The sequence below is a fragment of the Pteronotus mesoamericanus genome, unplaced genomic scaffold (assembly GCF_021234165.1).
Source record: "Pteronotus mesoamericanus isolate MK-2021 breed Mesoamerican mustached bat unplaced genomic scaffold, CSHL_Meso_final contig_68, whole genome shotgun sequence".
In the NCBI taxonomy this organism is placed as follows: Eukaryota; Metazoa; Chordata; class Mammalia; order Chiroptera; family Mormoopidae; genus Pteronotus; species Pteronotus mesoamericanus.
This window is the reverse complement of record NW_026555234.1, coordinates 30,714,861-30,734,608: the sequence shown is the minus strand read 5'-3', so window position 1 is coordinate 30,734,608 and position 19,748 is coordinate 30,714,861. Positions and strand designations below refer to the sequence as shown.

General features: G+C 44.0%; 1 protein-coding gene across 1 annotated transcript in view; it reads right to left on the bottom strand.

Moving 5' to 3' along the window:
- SPATA18 (spermatogenesis associated 18) overlaps nt 1-17,165 on the bottom strand; it is a 33,945-nt gene extending 16,780 nt beyond the window's left edge. The window contains exons 1-4 of the mRNA XM_054582273.1: nt 17,063-17,165; nt 5,226-5,331; nt 5,010-5,125; nt 3,487-3,599 (exon numbers count right to left, since the gene is read on the bottom strand). Coding sequence (XP_054438248.1) covers nt 3,487-3,599; nt 5,010-5,125; nt 5,226-5,331; nt 17,063-17,149 — 422 coding nt within the window. The 5' untranslated portion in view covers nt 17,150-17,165. The remainder of the gene's footprint in view (nt 1-3,486; nt 3,600-5,009; nt 5,126-5,225; nt 5,332-17,062) is intronic.
- Between the last annotated feature and the right edge of the window lie 2,583 nt (nt 17,166-19,748).

The window sequence follows — 19,748 nt, the reverse complement described above, 5'->3', positions numbered from 1 at the left end:
AATGCTCAGGTCACATTTCCAATCTCATTACAGACACACTGCAAACTACTTGAGGAAGAAGGCTTTATTTTAGTCATCTTTCTGTCTCCAGCACCTAAAACATTGCCTGTCACATAGTAGATATATTTTTTTAAAATCCTGAAAACGAATGAACAAAATGTCTAAAGTCTAAAACAAAGCCACAGAAGCAATAACTTCACAATAGGCCTACTGGAGGTTGAAAGAAAATTGTAATCTAATTCAAATGTGAGTATGTTATGGGATTTTTAAAGTATACATGGGGAAATGAACATTTTTTAAGAGAAAATGGTAGAAAAATTAAATGAACAAAATGGACTAAGAAATGAAAGTATGAAACAGGAATAAAGTAGATTTTTTCCCTCTCAAAACATGGCATACATGCATGAACACATATACATATAAGCAAACATACATGCTAATTTGGTACCATGGATGACATAGGGAGAGAAGAGAGGGAGGTACACTCATGTGCCAAGAATTTTTTTAAGCAGATGAATATTTAAATTTTTTGTTATGGACTTATTCGTTCATTAAGGAAAATATTGAAAATTTACTATGTGCCAGGCATGTGGCTGGATGCTGAAGATGCAACAGTGTCAAAATATCAATACAACATAGTAACCCTTTGGAGTTTCCAGTCTTCCGGGTCACAAATAGGCAAGCAATTGTTTAAAGGTTCCAAATGGTGGAAAGTGTTATCCTTCAATCATTGTGAAAGAGTAAGGAGAGGAAGAGGAAAGACCTTTTGATGTATAGTGGTCACAAACAGATTCTAAGAAAGTCACATTTAAGCTGAGGCCTGAAGGGCAGTTAGGAGCCAACCAAGCAAGGAGCCCGCGGAAGGCTTCCACTTTTCTGAGGGGCACAGGCAAAGGCCTCGCAGTGAAGGGCAGCAGACAGCAGACTGGGTGAGGAGTGTCTGGCATGAGGGTGACGTGAGAGGTAGGGGCAGGTCGTGCAGGGCTCTGAGAGCCCCAGGAAGGCAACTCACAGCTTTTAAGCAGGGCGATGACATAATACAGTAAAAATATATCTATATTTTCTGTATGAGAAAGGGCTTGTAGTAGAGCAAGAATGGAAACAGGGAGACCAGTTGGAAAGCAATGAGTTGAGCCAAGAGGTATCAGAAGCCTGAACCAGGGCAATGGTAGTACAATAGGAAAAAAGGGACAAGTGTGCGAGATGTTTAGGAAGCAGATTCCAAGGGGTATTCTAACTGAGTGGATATAGGAAATGAAGAAAAGTCAGATTCCTAACCAGAGTCCAGGCACGAAATTGAACAGACTTCACTTGTCTAGCGTTCATCAGACCTGGGCAGACCTGGCCCGTTCAGCACTGTAGTGGAATAATGCGCACCTTTGAACTGAGTCGCAACCAAGCTGGTCTCCACAAGGGTACACACAGGAACCTCCTTGGCTGGGTTACTCATTCCCCAGCAGGTAGCACCCTGGCTTCAGAGACAGGTACACAGAGTAAGAGAGGGAGGAGAGGGAAGGCACGATACCTTAAATAAAAGTAGGATATGAACAACAGGTGGGTTCGTAACACAGCAAAACAAAACTAGGAAATTCAGACAAAAGCAACAAGCACTTTCCTCTGTGCAACTTTCTAACGGACAGTGCGGGGTGGGGGTGTATATATAGTTAAAGAGAACACACAGGCAAATGATCAAGCAAACAGGGGAAATGTATATGAAAGAGTATATGGGTGTTCTTAGTACTATTCTTGCAGATTTTCTGTATTTCGTATTCCTTCCAAATAAAAGCTTTAAAAAATGCATGCAGTCATAGTGTCTCAATTCATGGTGCCCCTTATAGTTAACTTCAGAACTATTAGTGGCAAGAGAGGGGGGTAGGAATTCCTGGCTCCTATGGGTGCTGATAAAAGAGAGAACCAGCAAAATCTCAAAGCCATGAGAGGCAAATGCAGGCACCTAGTCAGCAACAGCAGTGGCCAGTCAACACCACAGGAGACTTAACCACACAAGACACAACTCAGCACTCATCAGCACAAGACATTTGCACCCAGATGGAACTGTCTTGTGCAAGAACCCAGCAGGCAACACAGGACCAAAGCCCCTCTCCCCCAGCACCAGGAGGGCAGGCAAGCACCCCTCTGCCCCTAGACGTCAGTCAAAGGAAGGAAGAGGGCAATGAGACCCCTGGAGAGGGCACACAGTGCCCTTAATGGAAGTCTGGACTTGCAATTAACTGAATATTTACGCAAAAGGAACTACAATACACCAGAAAAGAAGTGGTAAATCTAAGAATCTTCCTCAACCCCATTCCAAATCCACTGACGGTTAGTTGAAATAAGTTGTAGAAATGCAGAGGAATTCTGCTTTTGGTACTTTACATTTGTAAACTCTGACTGTTGCAGCTATGAAACTGCCCGTGGGAGAAGGTTCCGATCAGAACAACGAACGGGGATGAGTAGAGGGGAGCGCAAGGCACGCGTCCAGGAAAAGGTCGGGAGTAAAATCTACCAGAATATTCACAGCGATGAGATAACAGGTGACTTTCATCTTTATACTCTTTTTTGTTGAGTGCATTTTGAGAAAGAAATCTGTATTTTCTAATCAGGCAAAACTAAATCAGTGCAGATGTTTGCCTTAGGAAGAGATCTCCTCAGAGGACACAGCAGCAAGGCCACACCCTATTCCATCACAGGCCTGACCTGTTAAAAAAGAATCCCTTGCTGTCCCATACGTGTCAACAGAGGGTCCATGCTGGGGGAAGAGGAAACACCTCATTGATTGATGGGGTTTTGTTATACGTGGTAAATGCAATTTCACACACAAGTGTCTATTTTCTCAAGTGCAACCCAAAGTTAGCAATTTTCTTCAAAGTGAGTCCTTGAGCTTGCTACCCTGGTTTTGAACATAGCATGAATCTGATATCTGTTGCTGCCTGGCACTGCTTAACTTTTTAAAACACATTTCTATCTAATAGTTATTCCAGACTCTTACATTGTTCATCATTTAAAGAGTCTGATCACTCAGTCTCACCCCCGCAAATGAGTACAACTGACAAATAAATGCAGCGTGCTTCACCTTGCTTTCTCTCTTAATTTTTCTATTTATGCTCCTTAACCCTTTCCCTCTGCCTCTTTTCTTATTTTTCTCCCTAAAACAATAGATTTTCCATATAACAATCTTCCTCTGTTTATAAACATGGGTTAATCACGGGTCTATGGAAAGGAAGAAGCTCCTGGAAGGGAGCTAAGGGAATCTGGGCCTTAGGGATCATAATGTACCAGGGAAATCCTGGCCCCAAATCCAAAGACACTGACTCCCAACACACACACACACACACACACACACACACACACACACACGCATGCATGCACACACACCCCATATTTCTTATTAACAAATAATTTTACATCACTGTCCTTTCAAACTAAAAAATTAAAATGAAGAACAAGCAACTCTTTTTGGAAAAAGATAACTTGCATTCCTCTTACTCGTCTTGAACCTGGTTGAGTTGATTACGAGTTGAGCTCAGCTCCGAGTCTAATTGCTGCATGTCTCGATCCCGAACCCCAAACTCTTTCTGTCTCTCCTTATCAAACGTGTCCTGGAAAGATACAGGCATCAAAAAATAGTCTAAATAAATGAAGCAACATAGACAGATTGCACGAATATGATCCTGAGCAAAGGAAGCCAAGCACAAAAGACCATATAATATATGGTTCCATTTACACGAGGTCCTAGTGCAGACAAAATCAATCTGGAGTGAGAGAGATCAGAGCAGTGGTTGCCTGGGGGTGCAGGGACGTGCCTGGGAAGTGCCCCAGGAATGCTCTTGTGAGAGGGAAATGTTTTACATATTCACAGAAGTGTGGGTTATATGGATATACATATGTATTTGTCAAAATTCATCAACCTATGGATGTCACTGCAGGGAAATTACATCTTAATTTTTAAAAAGACATTTAAATATCTTCCTGTATCTCTATACCCAGAATAACATACATAATGGGTAAAAATCTAAGAAGCATATGAAAATCCCCAGGGGAAAAAAATTGCTTAAAGACAACTGATGTCTATAGAAAATTTACCACATGTAAGTTGTCTCTCACACTTATCACATTCAATTCTCACAATGACCCTAGTAGGCCAGCAAAAATACTGTCCCCATTTAGCACACGAAGGCACTAAGATATAAAAGGTTAGACAGGACCATAGGAGAGGGGTGAGAATTCTATCCAGTGATCCCTAACAAGAATCCTTCAGCCATTACTTCGTAAGGCCCTGTTGCTTAGAACATCCTGCTCGACGTGCCTCAATTTTAGAAAGAAATTCATGGAGACCCATATAATCATTTAAACTCAAGGTCACTAATGTTTTGCTTACCCAGACACAATAATGCCAATGCCTTAAGCAAGGTATATGTGTTGTCTCCAGTCTGATCTTCAACTGTTAAAACACCGCCACTGTCCATGGAAGCCACCAAGATCAGCCACAAATTATGATACCCTTTGTCAGCTGACCAGAATTGAGCTTTCTTCTTATCTTGAATTTTCCAATTAATTTTATTTTACTCTTACAGAATACTGAGACTTCCCCATTTCATAATCTCTTTCTCTTCTGAGCCTCTATGGGACCCTAACTGTCTGGGTGACTATTTTGTCTTTTAAAGGTTACTACTTAATGCCTAGTGTGGGCCAAGCAACATACCACCAGGGAAGAGATCATCACCAGGCCCTTTTTACAGCTGAGGAAGCTGAGGCTCGTTGATTTGCCTGGTCACAGCACTAGTAAATAGGCCCAGCTGAGAGTTTTGAGTCCAGGTCCGTCTTAATAGAAAACTCAATCCAATATGCCCCATACTACTGTACACAGAAACTTACCTTTTATGGCTGTGTCCCAATTTCCTAAGCAGAGTTGAGCCTCTCTCTAGGTCAAAACCGTATCTTACCTATGTTTGAGTTCCCAGAGCCTGACCAGGGAGCTGAAAGTCAAGGGGAACCTTTAGCATCCTTACCTGCAGAGAGGGGACCTTGCTGTCAACAGGTTTTCCCAGGGAAGCAGCAGTGAAGGAGGCTTCCAACCAAGGCAAAAGACGTGATTTAATTACTTGCACACCATCATAATGTCCTCCTGAAATAACCCACAAATCAGGTCAGCAAAGGAAACCCTGCCATGCCAACTCAGAGAGCACAAAGATAGAAAGGTGGGGGGAAGCACTGGCTATTCTCACCTTCTTGAGCTGTTACAGTGAGGATTCCAAAGAGTTGTCCCTGCACCTTGGCAACTTGTTCAATGAATTCGAGGCAAACACTTAGATTTTGATCACACGAGTTTGTCTGCAAAGCCAAAACAGTCAACATCAGTTCAATTCTTCACTCCCACCGCCGGGAGCCAAGGGCCTCGCTTTACAGCAGGGCTGCCCGGCTCTGTGGGCTCCCAGGGCAGACACGGCTGTGCGTTCACCAAAGCAGGTCCCTTTTCTCCTGGACACATAGCAAGGATGCTTTCTCCAACTTCCCCAGCAGCCTGTGGGGCCATGCAGCTGAGCGTGGGTCTGAGGGATGGGAGGTGATGTGTGCCACTTTTCGGGGTGGCGCGGAAGAAACCCTCTTGAGGGATTCTCTTCTTTTTCTCTCTTTCCCTGTCTGCTAGCCAACGGCAGAAGACCCCAATGACATAAAGGATGGTGGAGCCGCAAGATTTGGGAGGCTGCTAATTAAACACTTACAATAACTGTTACATAATCGAGAAAGTTTATTTGTGGGCGTTAAACCACTGTGGTTTGGGGGTCATTTTAATATAATAGCCCTGACTCCTTATTCAATGGAATCCTGCAAAAAAAAGTCGTTTTGTAAAGTGAATAGACCCTTCATAACACAGTACAAATCATTGCTTCCTATTTTACTGGCTTTACTGTTTCTTGTCCTCTAAGTTCAATATTTATATAAAGAATACTACTTGTTAACAGTAAAAAGGTGTTGCTGAGTTAAGGATACAATGGAGGATAAGACAAAAAAGATGGGCCAGGCCGCATGGCACATGCAGACAAGTAGGGGGGACAGGAGAGCAGACAGTCATCCTGTAGCAGAATGCCAAGCCTTACCGTAGTGGTGAGCACAAGGTCCACTCCAGGGCCTATTGTTTTGGAAAGTCAGGGACTTCCTTCTGAGAGGAAGTGAAGTCTAGGCAAGAAGAAGTTAGGCAGACTTGGGGAAAGGGGTGGTTCAAGTGCCTGTGGAACATTCTAAGCAATAAGAGCAGAACAGGGAGAAGCCAAGAGGTAGGTCTTTTAGTTATTGTCCTGGTTTTGTCGTCTCCTTGGTGAATTTCTACTGTTTCCTCATTAGCTAAACCTCTAATTGAGTCTAACACTAAAGGAAGGGATGCAACAGTAAGTAATCAACAAATCATAGGGTATGAAAATGTATGGATTGATGTGTCATCTGAAGCCATAATAAGGCACTAGCAGTGAGCACTATGAATCCCGAGAGAGGAAGTGGGTTAGAAGACAGATAGAAACTAGAATGAATAGGAAGAGTTTAGGTGACTTCTAGGCAAAAGTTTACAACAAAAATGTGTACCTGTGTTAATAAGAGAAGTGGTTCCAACAAGTAGTGAGCTCCCTGTGGACAGAGGCTGTGCCTGCCCTGTTCATTCACTGTCGTATTTCTAGCCCTGCATTCTAGCATCTCCACATATTCAAATACAGTAAGTACTGGATGGATGAATATGAGGTGATTCACTCATCCTGGATTTATTACATAACTCAAGTGCCAGGCACTATTCATGCCTTACATATATATACTCAGTTAATCTCTACAACAGTACACTATAAAAGAGGAGTATCATTCTTATTCTCCCCATCTTCAAATGAGAAAACTGAGATGCATAGAGGTTAAATAACTTGCCCAAGATAACTAATAAAATGTCAGGACTGAGATCAGAACCCAAGTTTGCTAGTTCCAGATTCCATGCTCTTCGCCGCTAACCTGTACTGACCTTTAGACGGTGATTAGCGCTGGGAGTAGAGGGAGGACGAGAAGATGTGACAAACAGTGAGTGGGGAGGACAGCCGGGGAAGGCCTCTCTGAGGGGGAGACACTGAGCTAAGGCCTGAGTGGAGAGGCTTGAGAAGGGGCACATCGGGCTGGGGGAACAGCAGGGGCAAAGGCCCTAGGGCAGAAAGGAATTTGACAACCTTGAGAACCAAAGTAGGCACATGGGGCTGCTGCAGAGAAAGTCAGAGAGGCTGGCAGGACAGAGCCTGGGGGGGCCGTGCAGGTCTGGCAAGAAATTGGATGGAATGGACTCATCCTAACCCAGGGGGAGCTGCTGGTTTACTTTCCATGCCTGGTAAATAGTACCTGGTGACAAGCTCTATGTGTGTGTGTGTTTGTTTGTTTTAATGATTTTGCCTTTTTCATGTTTGTATCAATTGCCTCTAGTATCCATAGCTAATTGAGGGGCCCGACAACATTTGATGGATGAATGAACAAATGAGTGAGTGACAGCAGAATTTGGAGCGCACAGCTGAGAGCAGCTATTCCCATTCCTTTCTTGCTGAACCGGCAGCTCCTCGCTCTTGCTGTTTACTCCTGCAGTCATCACCGCAGCCTTCACTTCCCCTTACAGCCTTTTGCCCCCTGGCTAGGCCATGCCGTGGGCTGAGTGGACACAGAGTGGGCGTGGGGGTCAACTGAAGGAGTGCCTCAGCTCTGCCACTTGTCACAAGGCCTGTGTGATGCTGCACAGGTTCCCTCTCTGAGCCCATTTCCCCTCCAGAAATGAGGACAGATAATGTCTTGCAGAGTATTAGGAGAATTAAATCAGAATAATGCATATTTGGCACCTCAGAGACAGAAGGCGTTCAACAATTTGTACCTATGAGGTAGCACTCAGTAGTGAAAGGAGCAATGGGTTTAGGAATCAACAGACCTTGGTTCAAATCTGGTTCTTCACGTATTAGCTGCATTCCCTTAGAAAAGAAATTTCTCATACAAGGCTCTGTTTGCTCTATTTAGGAGGAAGTTGATCTCACGAGCTAACCTAGGTGCGGAATACAGGAGATAGATAATAATTAGAAGTATTTTTGTGGCATTATTACTATATGCTCCTACGCCTTGCCCAGTGCCTGGTACAAAGTAGGTGCCCAAAGAAATGTTTGTAAAGTGTTTGTATGCACAACTTAAATAACAGAAGAGATATACTGTTCCCAAGACATGTCACAACATGCTGCAACTTCTAACACAAAGCATGGCACAAGATACTCAAGTTTCAGTAGGGTCACATTACCAAACACATACTCACACAAGAGAAACAAAGATATGAACTGATTATACTGTTTCCTAATTCCAAAGAACAGACTTTCAAAGTTTCTTCATTCATTAATCACTGCGTTCCTATTATATACAAGGTCTTTGGCTGGTGGAGAACACAAAGTCACATTTTAAAAAAATAATAATAATAATAATAAACGTTGCCTGGTGTCAAGGAGCTCACCAGCTGGGGAAGAGGGATGGAGAACAGGAAACATACAGGGGTTAAATAGTTACCTGAGAGTTTATTAAGGGTACCAGGTGGGTAGTGAGCTGTCAAAGGGCCAAAACTCACAGTGGTGTCAGGTGAGGGGTAAGGAGTTAGGGCATTTCAAAAGGAAGAACAGCAGGTAACAAGACAAGAGACAGCAAGGTATATAACAGGGGAAAGTGGAACACAAGGTCCAGGGACCAAATAACAAAGGACTTTATTCGTCACGTGGCCTCTGGGCCATGTGGATTTAACAGGGCCAGTGAAGGGGCATGACATGGTCAGAGCTGCTTTGCGTTTTACAAAGGTCAAACTGGCAGAAGCAGACCTGACAGGGGTTGGATTAGAGAGACTGCCAGGCAGGAAGGTAGGGAGTTTTAATCACCTGGCTAAGAGAGGCCAAGGGCTGCGCAGACACCAAAGGTCCCCTGAAGGTCCTTCCCAGCCCCATACCACACCTGTGTCTGCCAAGGTCCCACTGATGCCAGCACTACCTGAGGAAGAAGTTGGGAGGTCTGGAAACAGGTAAGAGGTACACACAGGGATGATGCTGTATTGGGGACAGTTCGGGGAGTCTGCAGGACCTTCAGGTGAAGATGTCCAGTCACAGTGCCTAACACTAATTGGGCACCGACTCTATGCCATGCTCTAGGCACTATGCTAAGAGCTTTAAATATACTGTTTCATTGAATCCTCAGAACAACCCTACATATTGCGTACCATCCATCATCCCAAATTCATCAATTCATCCATCATCCCCAAAACCTGAGGACAACACAGATTTTAAATTTGGAAGAGACAGTGTGTGGGCTGGAACCTAAACCCGTTCTTGCAGCTTCTAGCACTGGAGCCGAGATCTCAGCCATAAGGCTTTACCCCAAACAGTTGGAAAATCAGTCTAAATCTAAGAAGGGAGCTGGGGTTGGAGGCGTGGATTTGGAAGCTGTCAGCGGTCGGAGTGGAGGCCACATGCATAGATGAGGTCACCAGGGAGAGGATAGAGTGGGAGGAGGGCTGAGGGCAATTTTGCTAATTTAGAAGTAGGCTAAGGAAGAAGGACCAGTGCATGAAAAACAAAACAAGAGCATTAAGAAATAAGAAGACAACCAGGAAGAAAAATGAAGAATAATCAGGAAGGCAAAGAAGGAGATGGTTTATTCTCTGCCTTGCTCGTGCATTTATGCTCAAAACAAATCTTAAGGGTTGGAGTTACTGTGTGCTGGATGCTCGGGACTCGATGATGAGGGAAATAGTCTAATGCCGTCAAGGAACTTATAGTCTAAGATAAATATGTCAATAAATGCAAAGCTCTGGTACTACTTGCTATAAAAAAGGTAGGACCAGATTTCAGTGGTGAGGCTCAAAGGAGGAAGTGGTAAGAAGCCAAGAAGATTCAGGAAAGCCTTCACCCAAGGAGCTTTGTGTGCTCCTACTCCAAGGAATTCTGACTGCCCCAGAGTGGGGCCTGGGCACTGAAAGTTTTATAAGCCTCCCAGATGATTTTTTCTGTGCAAACAACATTGAGAACCACAGACTTAGTGGGAAGTGAGATCGATTTAGAAAGCCTCAACCAGTCCCCCTACCTAAGAAAAATTAAGAGAAAAGAGTATCACAATTACTAAGGATTTGTGAAACTTTTGCTTTCAGTATATATTAATAAAGGTATGTGTGCTATGTTGTGAAGAAAAATGCATTGATTTTTGTGCGTAAGTTTTAAAAACTCTGCCCTAGGGGATAGTGTTTTGCCTCATGTTGAGAATCACTGATCTGGGCAATGAGGAGCCACAAAAACAACCCCTCAGGCAGTTGTATCAAAGTTGGATGGGAGGTGGGCACAGAGGAAGGCAGGGAGATCAACAGGCATAAGGTGAGCAGCCCATCTCTGGGGGTTTCCTTTTTGTTAATATTGCTGGTGGTTATATTCTTGGACATCCTAACATGGGCCACAGGCAGAGGTTGTGACGCCATTGCCCAACCAGAGGCAACACATAGACAGCAAGAGAGACTGGAGAGGAGATAACTGGTTCCATGTGATTTGTGTTGGGTTGGAGAATGTGCAGTTTCCACATGGAGCTGCCTGGAAGGCAGATGGACACTCAGGTCAGGAGCCCTGGAGAAAGGCCCATGCCAGGGATAAATCTGAGAGTCACCGGCATCTAGGAAGCGGCTAAATCCATAACATTTGATGAGATGTGTCCATTTCTGCAGGAAAAAGTCAAGGAGATAAAGGCCAGGAAAAAAGAGATTGGACTTGACTGACCACCAGGTGTCTTCTAGCGACTGTAATGAGAACTGTTACATCAGAATGAAGGGGGAAGGTGGTCCCGATGTCCTTTCCCGGTGGAGGAACAAACAGGAGTTGAAGAAGTAAAGGCAATGAGGACAGAAGGACAGGGTATTCTTTGAAGAAGTGTCCAAGTATGAGGAAGGAGAACAACAGAACAGTAGCTTTGTTCCCATCCCTTCAGTGTCTCCACTCTCTGACCCAAACAGAAGCTCCTGAGCCTAAATGTTGCCCCATTTCCAAGGTCCTTCATAAAATGGCTCCACACAACTTATCCAGCCTGGATTCCCTCCAACGACTCTCGCCACTCCAGACACTTCTGTGCTTTGCCATCGCACACATCATGTGTACACCAGCATGACCACCCATCCTTCGATGCCTTTCACTTCCTTCTGAGCGGCTTTGACCTTATTAACGCTTCTCGCCATGAGAGCCTGGTCGCCCGTGCCTCTCTACCAATGGTTCTCGCCTACCTGCGGTTCTATTCCTAACCTCCAATCACCTCCACAGCATGAGAGAGAGAGAGAAAAATTTTCATCACTAAATCATACAATTTGTCACTAAATATTTGTGATCAACTGGCAAACTTTGGCTTAAAAAGCTATTTAAATCCATCAGTTTCAGTACAAAATACAGTTTTTTCCACTTTAAGAAACTTTAGACTCACACAACAAAATATGCTTCGTATATAAGAATTAAATAGTACATCCCTTTAAACTATGAATGCTATTACATTAAAGGATTCACTTGACATTCTTATTTTTTAAATGCTTTTATTTTTTAAATTATTTTACATACAACAAGAATACCATTTCAAAATGCCAGTTGGAGGATTTGTGGAGGGCAAGGAAAAGAGACTGTCATCGGTGTGTGGAACTAGTCAGGGGGGCAGCCAGCCGCTCCTTGCAGGCGGTCATGGAGATTCACCGTAGAAAACAAAAGCTCTAATACCTACTTTCTCTGTTTCCCACTGTCCAGGGTACATATGCTGGGGGCAGGGGTGGGGTGGGGTGGCAGGAAATGAATTTCCTTACACCTTCCCTTCCTCTGCAGGAGATAAAACTATGGACTTAGCAAGCAAAAGACCTAGTTTTGAATCCAAGTTCCACCCTTTCTAGTGGAGTGGCCTTGGGCAAGCAAGCTGCCATCATAAGGTTTGGTTTTCTCCTCTGTAAAATGTGGAAAAGAAAACCTGCTATTTCATAGGTTCTTATAAGGTTTAAAGGCAGTAGTGCATGAAGAGTGCTTTGAACGCTTCTAAGCGCTCTTTCTACGCAGCTAGGACAGGCTCCAGCTGCTCCCCTAAGGCAGCTTCCAAGTGCCTATTCCCAAAACAGTCCTTTATTCTACACCGTGGCTGGCTTTGCATACCACCACGACCTCCTCAGCAAAGTTTTAAAACCAAAACACTGAATTTTAGCTATAAGAAAAAGTAGGTTTATATGTAGTCCAACAATTTAATAAAAGCTTCTATGTAGGCTTCTCCACTGGATTTTAGTGTCTTGACCCCTACTTAATATTCTCATTAGATGTCTTCCATTATTTATTCTTCTTAAATATTAAACAATTATCTTTACATTAACAAGTTTGTCCAAGATGAAAATAAGAAAGTCAAATTACAAAGTTGATAGCCCCCCTGCCAAAAACAAAATAATCTGCCCTCATCCCTTGTCAGTATCTTCCGAGCCATGAGCTCACCGTCAGGAACTGTGGCAGAAACAGTAGCATCCATCACCTATTTCATGCTCTTCCCATCTCCCAGGCCCCCTTACAATTAGACTGGAGCCACATAAGTAGTCCTGGCCAAGGGACAATGAGTGGAAGTGATGTGTGTGATGTAAAAGCAGCGTAAGTTCCTTGTTCTCTCTCTTCCCCTGCAGACCTTCACGGTCCTATAGTCAGATGGCTGCTGCCCCATAGGGGGAGCCCCCAAACCTGAGCCAGTGATGGATAGAGCTGCCATCAGAGTTCGCATGGATGAGAAATCAGTCTCTGTATGTTGAGACACTAAAATTTGGGGTTTTATCCATTACTGCAGCATAGTCCATCTAGTAAAGAGATAAAGGTCCCGAAGGGAAGAAAAGTATTCTCCATAAATGTAGTAATTAGAATGAATCCTCAAGAATGTGGAAGTATGTTGGCTAAGGGAGAGGAGTGAATGCAGGCAGGGAGTCTGTTTGAAGACACCATAGCAACTGCAATGACCTTCTGTACTAAGAATCAGGCATATTTTGGCAGAGAGGCAGCCTCTAGTTCAACCACAACATGATTCTAAAGCAAACAGAGGAGACAGCTCTTCAAGAGCTCCTTTTATGTCCTGATATTTAATATTCTATTTTCACTTGTTAGTGAATATTTCTATAACACAAGAGGGGGGTAATGCAAGAGGAAGCATTACCCAGCTGGCCTTACCATCCCCACTTACAAAGTTTCCAGATTGTAATGTCTTGGGGTCTATTATTTCACTTTAAGAAATGTAACCCTTTCTTAGGGATGAGGTTATCAAGGATATAGTAAATTCTTAGCAATTGCTACTCTAATTACATAGAGCATATTTGTTTAAAGTAATAAATCTCAGAGCATCTGACCAAAGTTAACTCCCTAGTCCACAGGACTCTGAGTGGAAATAATAGCATCTCATGGAGAAGAGAGTTTCAGCCCAGAACTGACCTTCTCCAGGTACTGCTAACATTGTCAGGCGGCTAATTTCTCTTCTCATCTTAACATCCCTATGGAGTAATGACAGGGATATTTGACCCTTTCACAGAGCTGACCAACAACAGCAGACAGATGTTGCACACACTTTACAGGCACTGGGGGGCAGCATCCATCCTCTCACCTGATCCTTAAGGACTATTCTCAGAGTCTTTGACCTTGTTTACTGAACTTGCCAGTGTAGTCTACAAGAGGCTGATTCATATCATCTCTTGCCTAAAGTATTTCCCAGTCGTGTCTGTTCTCAGAATTTCCAATTCCCCATTATGCAACGGCTGGAGCAAGCGTTCCAAAACGTAATCTAAACACAGGTCCTCCCTGCACAATGCTTTTAGTTTCTCCCCATTACCCTCAGGATCAAGTCCAAACCCCTTAACACACCACTCGAGGCCTTCCACCCTCTTCCCGCCCCCCACCCCACCTCCGCAGCCTCATCTCACTTCCACTCCATCTTGAGCTATTATTCGCAGCCTCCTCAGCATGCCAGCTTTTTCACAACTCCTTTTTGCACACACTGTTCCTCTAGGCTTCGTTTTTTTTCCAATTAGAAGTTCATCATTAAGATGCACTTGACATTTCTATTCCCAGCACCTAGCACAGACACATCTTAAGCACTGAAAACATATTTGTTGAATGAATAAATTAATATATGCACACTGCAAAAAGTTAAAGTATTGAGTGTCTCACCCAAACCTTTACACATAACAGAAGTTCAATAACTACGTGTTGAATGAACTATTAAACTCTTTATAACTGACTCAGTTTATAAGGGATTCTCTGTGGTTCTTTCACCAACATTCTCAAAAACCACAAAGGAGGAAAACAATTCTGAAAGTCATGTGTTCACACCAAGCTGTCCCTGAATATGCAGTGGAATCCAAGTTTTAAAGGTTAAGTAATACAATAATCCAGCATCTCTTTCATAACTAAAAGAAAAGGAGTCAGCAATGTTCTATCATTGTTTTTATGATTTGTTTCAATGACCATCATATGGGACAGCATAGATATAAAACGTGCCTGCCATCAGAGAAAGTTCTATTGGACAGCTTTGCTCTAGAAAGAACAGGCAGGCTAGTATTGCTGGGGTGGATTGAGCAAGGATGAGAGTAACAGATGAGGTCACAGAGTTTAAAGGAGCACAGTTGTGCAGGAGCTTGATGGCCTTTGCTGAAACTTGGGATCTTATTTCGAGTAAGACAGGAACTCTAAAGAGTTTTGCCAGAGAAGTAACTTGATCTGAGTTGACATTTAGAAGAATCCCTTTAGGTTCTTAATTGTGCGATGATCCAGATAAAAAAGTGATCGAAGGCGGACAAGGGTGGTAGCAATGGAAGTGGTGAAAAAATGCTCAGGTTCTGTGTGAATTTAAAAAGTGGTACCAACAGATTATGCTGGTGAAAGGGATGCAATATGTGTAATGATAAAGATGATTAAGTTAGGAAAGAGGTCAGTGTTTGGGGCATGGGAGAGGCTAAGGTCGGTTATAGACTGCTTCGACTTTGAGACAACAACAACACAACTGAGAATGTTCAATGGATGACCAGAGAAGTGAGAGCTCAGATGGGAACAGACCCTGAATATAGATGAGCTTCGTCAGCAACCATGTAAGAGATGACACAGGAATGGAGGTCAAAAAGAAGAGTTCCAAAGTCTGGCCCTTGAAGAACAGCCACTAGAGGGGAGTGGGTAAGGCAAGGAGACAAATAACAAATGATCAAAGCCTTAGAAGAATGGGGGTGCCAACAGTCACATGCAGCAGACATGCCCAAGAGTGGAAGAGAAATGGTGTTGCCCGGGAAATGGACACAATTCAGAAGGCATTGCCCTCTAACAGCGCGATCTCTGTTATGTGGGCGGTGGCGGTGGACGGAATAGGGGACAATCAGAGAAGGGAAGCTAGGTTGAAATGGTTTCAGTGAGAACAGAAGAATGGCAAAGGCTATTGTTAATGAGAAAGGAAAGGACAGTAAACTTTTCTTACTACTTACAGGTAGTTTCTGAAACAGTCATTTAATTTGGCCCAGCTAAATGTTAGAGTCATTTGGGTTAAACGTCTTCTGAAAAACTTAATATACTTTTTAACATTCAGAGTTCATTTAGGCCACAGGACAATAAATTTTGTTTTGTAAGAGGTCATGTTAAAAAGGGTAAATACATGTATTAAGATTTGTTATTCTCAACCTTCTGAGACTAGGTAGCAAACAGGCGCTTTTAAAGATGGGGGAGGGGAGGCCCAAGGCTTTTGTGATAAGGAGGTAAATTTTAATTTCCTGCAATCTTGGAGAAGGAAAGGTCAGAAGTGGCCCTTTAAAAGTCAACAAAGAGGGTAAACACTAAACACTAGGAAGCAAGGCTATAGAGAAAGCTGTTGCCGTTGAGTTTCCATGCACCCCAGGAGCTCCGGTGGCAGGGTGAATGGGAAAGCCCAAGGGACTCAAGGCAGCAGCCAGCTGCATTTTTCCTGGTGGGATGTTAGAAACAATCCCACCAGGACTGTTGGTGAAGCCGATGTAGACTCAAAAAACTGAGATCCGAAAAAGAACTTTGTGTGTGCTCTAGTCCAGCCTCTCCCACTTCACAGGCGAGGTCCTGGGACCCAGAGAGGTTAGATCAATGGCTCCAGGTCATTCGGCTAGTTCTTTGTAGAACCGGACCTAGCACCTAGGCGTTCTGCTTCCAGGTCCCCAGATCTGTCTTCCTTGCCGGTCTACTTGCTGGTAAGAGTAAAACTGTCCCATTTAAGACGGACAGACCAAATGCAAAGCAGATTCTGCACTGGAGTTCTACCTTCTGTGCGAGGTCTGAGAGTAATGGGAGCCTGCGCAGGGAGGTGGGGATTAAAGAGACTTGAAGAGCGCTCTGGGTCTGATGACAGAACATTGCCTTCTTGCAAATAAATGCCCTGGCAACAGGCCTTCTGAAATCTGCCCTGGTGTGGAAACTGCCTACATGCCATGCGGGCCAGTGAAACCGGCAAACGTTGACAAGTGACTGTTTTCACTCACTTCTGGGTAATAAACACTGGGGGTATTTTTAATAAAAGTCTATTCTGATACAACCCCTGGGTATCCGCATAGTGGAAGACTTGCGGAGAAGCAGCAGGAGGGGTGTAGTAAAAAAAATAATTCTAGATGGCGACACGGGGGTGGATTGCTGGCCGAAGGAATGGGAGGGAGAGTGGCGTGCTGGACCGCCAGACCGGAGGATGTGTGGTCTTTCCCGTTGCTAGGGCCTCCAGCGTCCTTGGTTACCAATAAACGGAAGGGGGTGCGCTCTCTACGGCTCCGCCGGGAGTCCCGAGCTCCTCAGGCTGCGCATCCCCAGCGCCGCCTCGTGTCGCGGGAAGAAAAGGGCTCCGGCAGACACGTGCCCTTCCTTCCTTCCCGCGCTCCCGATAGAAGGCTGGGTCCCAGTTAGAAATCTCAACCGCCTGGGCTTTGCAAAGCGGCCACCCCGCTACCAGGCCTAAGAAACCCCCGCCGCGGGCTGTGCAAGGAGCTAGAGGAAGAGCGAGCCCCCGGGGGTCTCCGACCCTGACTCACGTTGTACTCCCTCAGCCAGCGCTCTAGGTTGTCGTGCATCAATCGTAAAGATTCGTTGGAGACCAATTTCCTCAGGTTTTCCGCCATTGCTCGCTTTTCCGCTCGGCCCGGCTGTGGGAGATGGAGACGTGGAGGGGACGAGACGGTGGCCTCCGCAGGACCGCGGGGGGATTAGGCGGGAAGGGTGTTTTATTTCTGCGGGGCTCAGAGCGCTGTCGATGTTTCCATCCTCCCCCTCGGGTCGGACCGGGCAGGGTTCGGGAAGCCGGGGGGAGGTGCCCTGGGCCACAGCCGCCGCGCCTCACCCGCTGCCCCGCGCGGACTCCTGGCTCCCCCGCGGCCACCTAGGAGTCCAGGCCATAAACATCCAGGCGATTATTAAACAAACTTTGACGTGGGCGGGCGGCTGCTACGGACGCGCGCCGCGGGCGCCATGGCAACACCTGGGGCGCTCGGGGCCCCCACTGCGCCCTCCCTCCGCCTCCGGACCCGCAGGCCTCTCGCTTTCCTCTGCGGTCCGGGACCCCCGCCGGGGCGCGCAATGTTGCTGCTCCTGCTCCTGCTGCTGCTCTTCCTCCTCCTGCTGCTGCTGCTGCTGCTGGCCGAAGGCGAGCGCGCCCCTTGCCACTGAGACTCCGGGGTGCGCCAGGGCCCGGAGGAAGGCCGCGACCACACCCCGATGGCTGCCGTGCGGGCCGGCCCCCAGCGCGGGATGGAGGGGAGCGGAGCCAGCGGAAGGCCTCCTGTCTAGGAAAAGCAAAGGTTATTTCTCTGGAGAAGTTTTAGGTTACGAAAGCGCATGTGGCCCTTTTGTTCTTTCACTTCCCAGTCCTTTAATTATTCATTTATAACACCTAGGGCTTACCTGTATGAAACCTGCTTTTAACTACAGTTTCCGTTCTTCCTGCTTCTATCTTTTGCAACGTTCAGGGCCCACAGGGAGGGTACCAAGTCTATAGATTTTAGTTCCTGGGTGTTCACAAGTTAAAGTAAATCCCTCAGAATTGGACAAGAATTGGTGGTGTAATTGTAAAACCACTGAGCACTTTTAAGTTTCATTTAGTAATTCTGAATTCTCTAATTGAGATTTTGTAAAAGTTCAGACTTGGTGTGACACTGTTTCAAAAGGATATAGTCAACCATAGCAATAGTTTGAACAACTTAAGAAATTAAACCATTTCAACCATCATTAAGCACTTTAGAAGCCCGTATCTTATACACCACCAAATGATGTACTGATTGCAAATCATCCTTTTCTATTAATTAAAACAATAGGAGTGAAGCGGGGCCCCAGCTTGCTAAATATTTCAATTCAGTTCCATTTCCTTAGGTACTTGAAATTCTATTAACATTGCATATGTTCAAGTACCATAAAATTCAGAACTTTCACCACCTCTTGTTTTTATTTCTCTCAATTACAATGGTTTTAGTGTCCTCTAATTAAAAAGAGGTGCTCATTTCTGGGACCTGTGTTCCTAAGATTTTCCATAGGCCACAAAATAAGAACTATAAGGATATATAACACATGTTATTTTATCATAGTAGAATAATTACTAAAGTAAAAATGCACACAAAAATTCCATGAGATATTTATTAGACTCTCTTGTCCCTTAAAAATATACAAAGAAGGAGAAAGGGAAAGGAGAAAAAACTCACAAATTTCTAAAATTAGAGCCAATTATTTCATATTTCAATAGACACTTGGAATTTTGAACAGCCCTATTTACATATTCATAAAAAACAAGTTAGAATATTATGTAAGATTAGGGATTAAATCTTCTTCCTTGCTGCGTGCACTTTAGCCTCTAATCCTTGGTTTCATCATCTTCAAGAAGGAGTAATAGTTCTTACTTCACAGAATTATTATAAAACAAAATAATTAATGTGAAGTACTTAGCACAGTGCTTGATATATAATGTAGGTGCTTCATAAATGCTATGATCACTATTACTACAAATGTAGATCGCAGTATTATATTTAGTAGAGAAAATTAAATTGGAAACATTCTAAGTCTTCAACAATAGAGTGATGGTTGAGCAAATCACTTAATGAAATGTTCCAAAGTAAAAATCTTATAATTGAAGGATATCTAGAATCTAGGCATTCTTACAATATTGACTTGGCCAAAAAGTTGTTTTTTTCTGTAAGATGGCTCTAGTAGCACTTAGTTGACTTTAACTTCATTTGAAACAATTTTGTTAGATTGCACTGTGACAGCTGTCATATCAGAGTGCATTTTTTTAAAAACTTATGAAAACTGGTGAATTTTTCTGTAGTTATTTTAATATTGAAGATGGAAGAAACTATACAACATTTTAGGCATATTATGCTTTATTATTTCCAGAAAGGTAAAAACGCAACTGAAACACAAAAAAAGATTTGTGCAGTGTATGGAAAAGGAACTATGACTGATCAGATATGTCAAAAGTGGTTCATGCTGGAGATTTCTTGCGGGTTGATGCTCCATGGTCAGTTACACCAGTTGAAGTTGATAGCAATCAAATCTAGACATTAATTGAGCACAATCATCATTCTACCATGTGGGAGATAGCAAACATACTCAAAATATCCAAATCAATAAAGCTGTTGGTGAAAATGAAAAATATGTCTTAGTTTAAGGAAAAAAACTAAATGGACTTTTTGGCCCACCCTATATCTTGGAGAAGTTGAAAGAACAACTATTGAG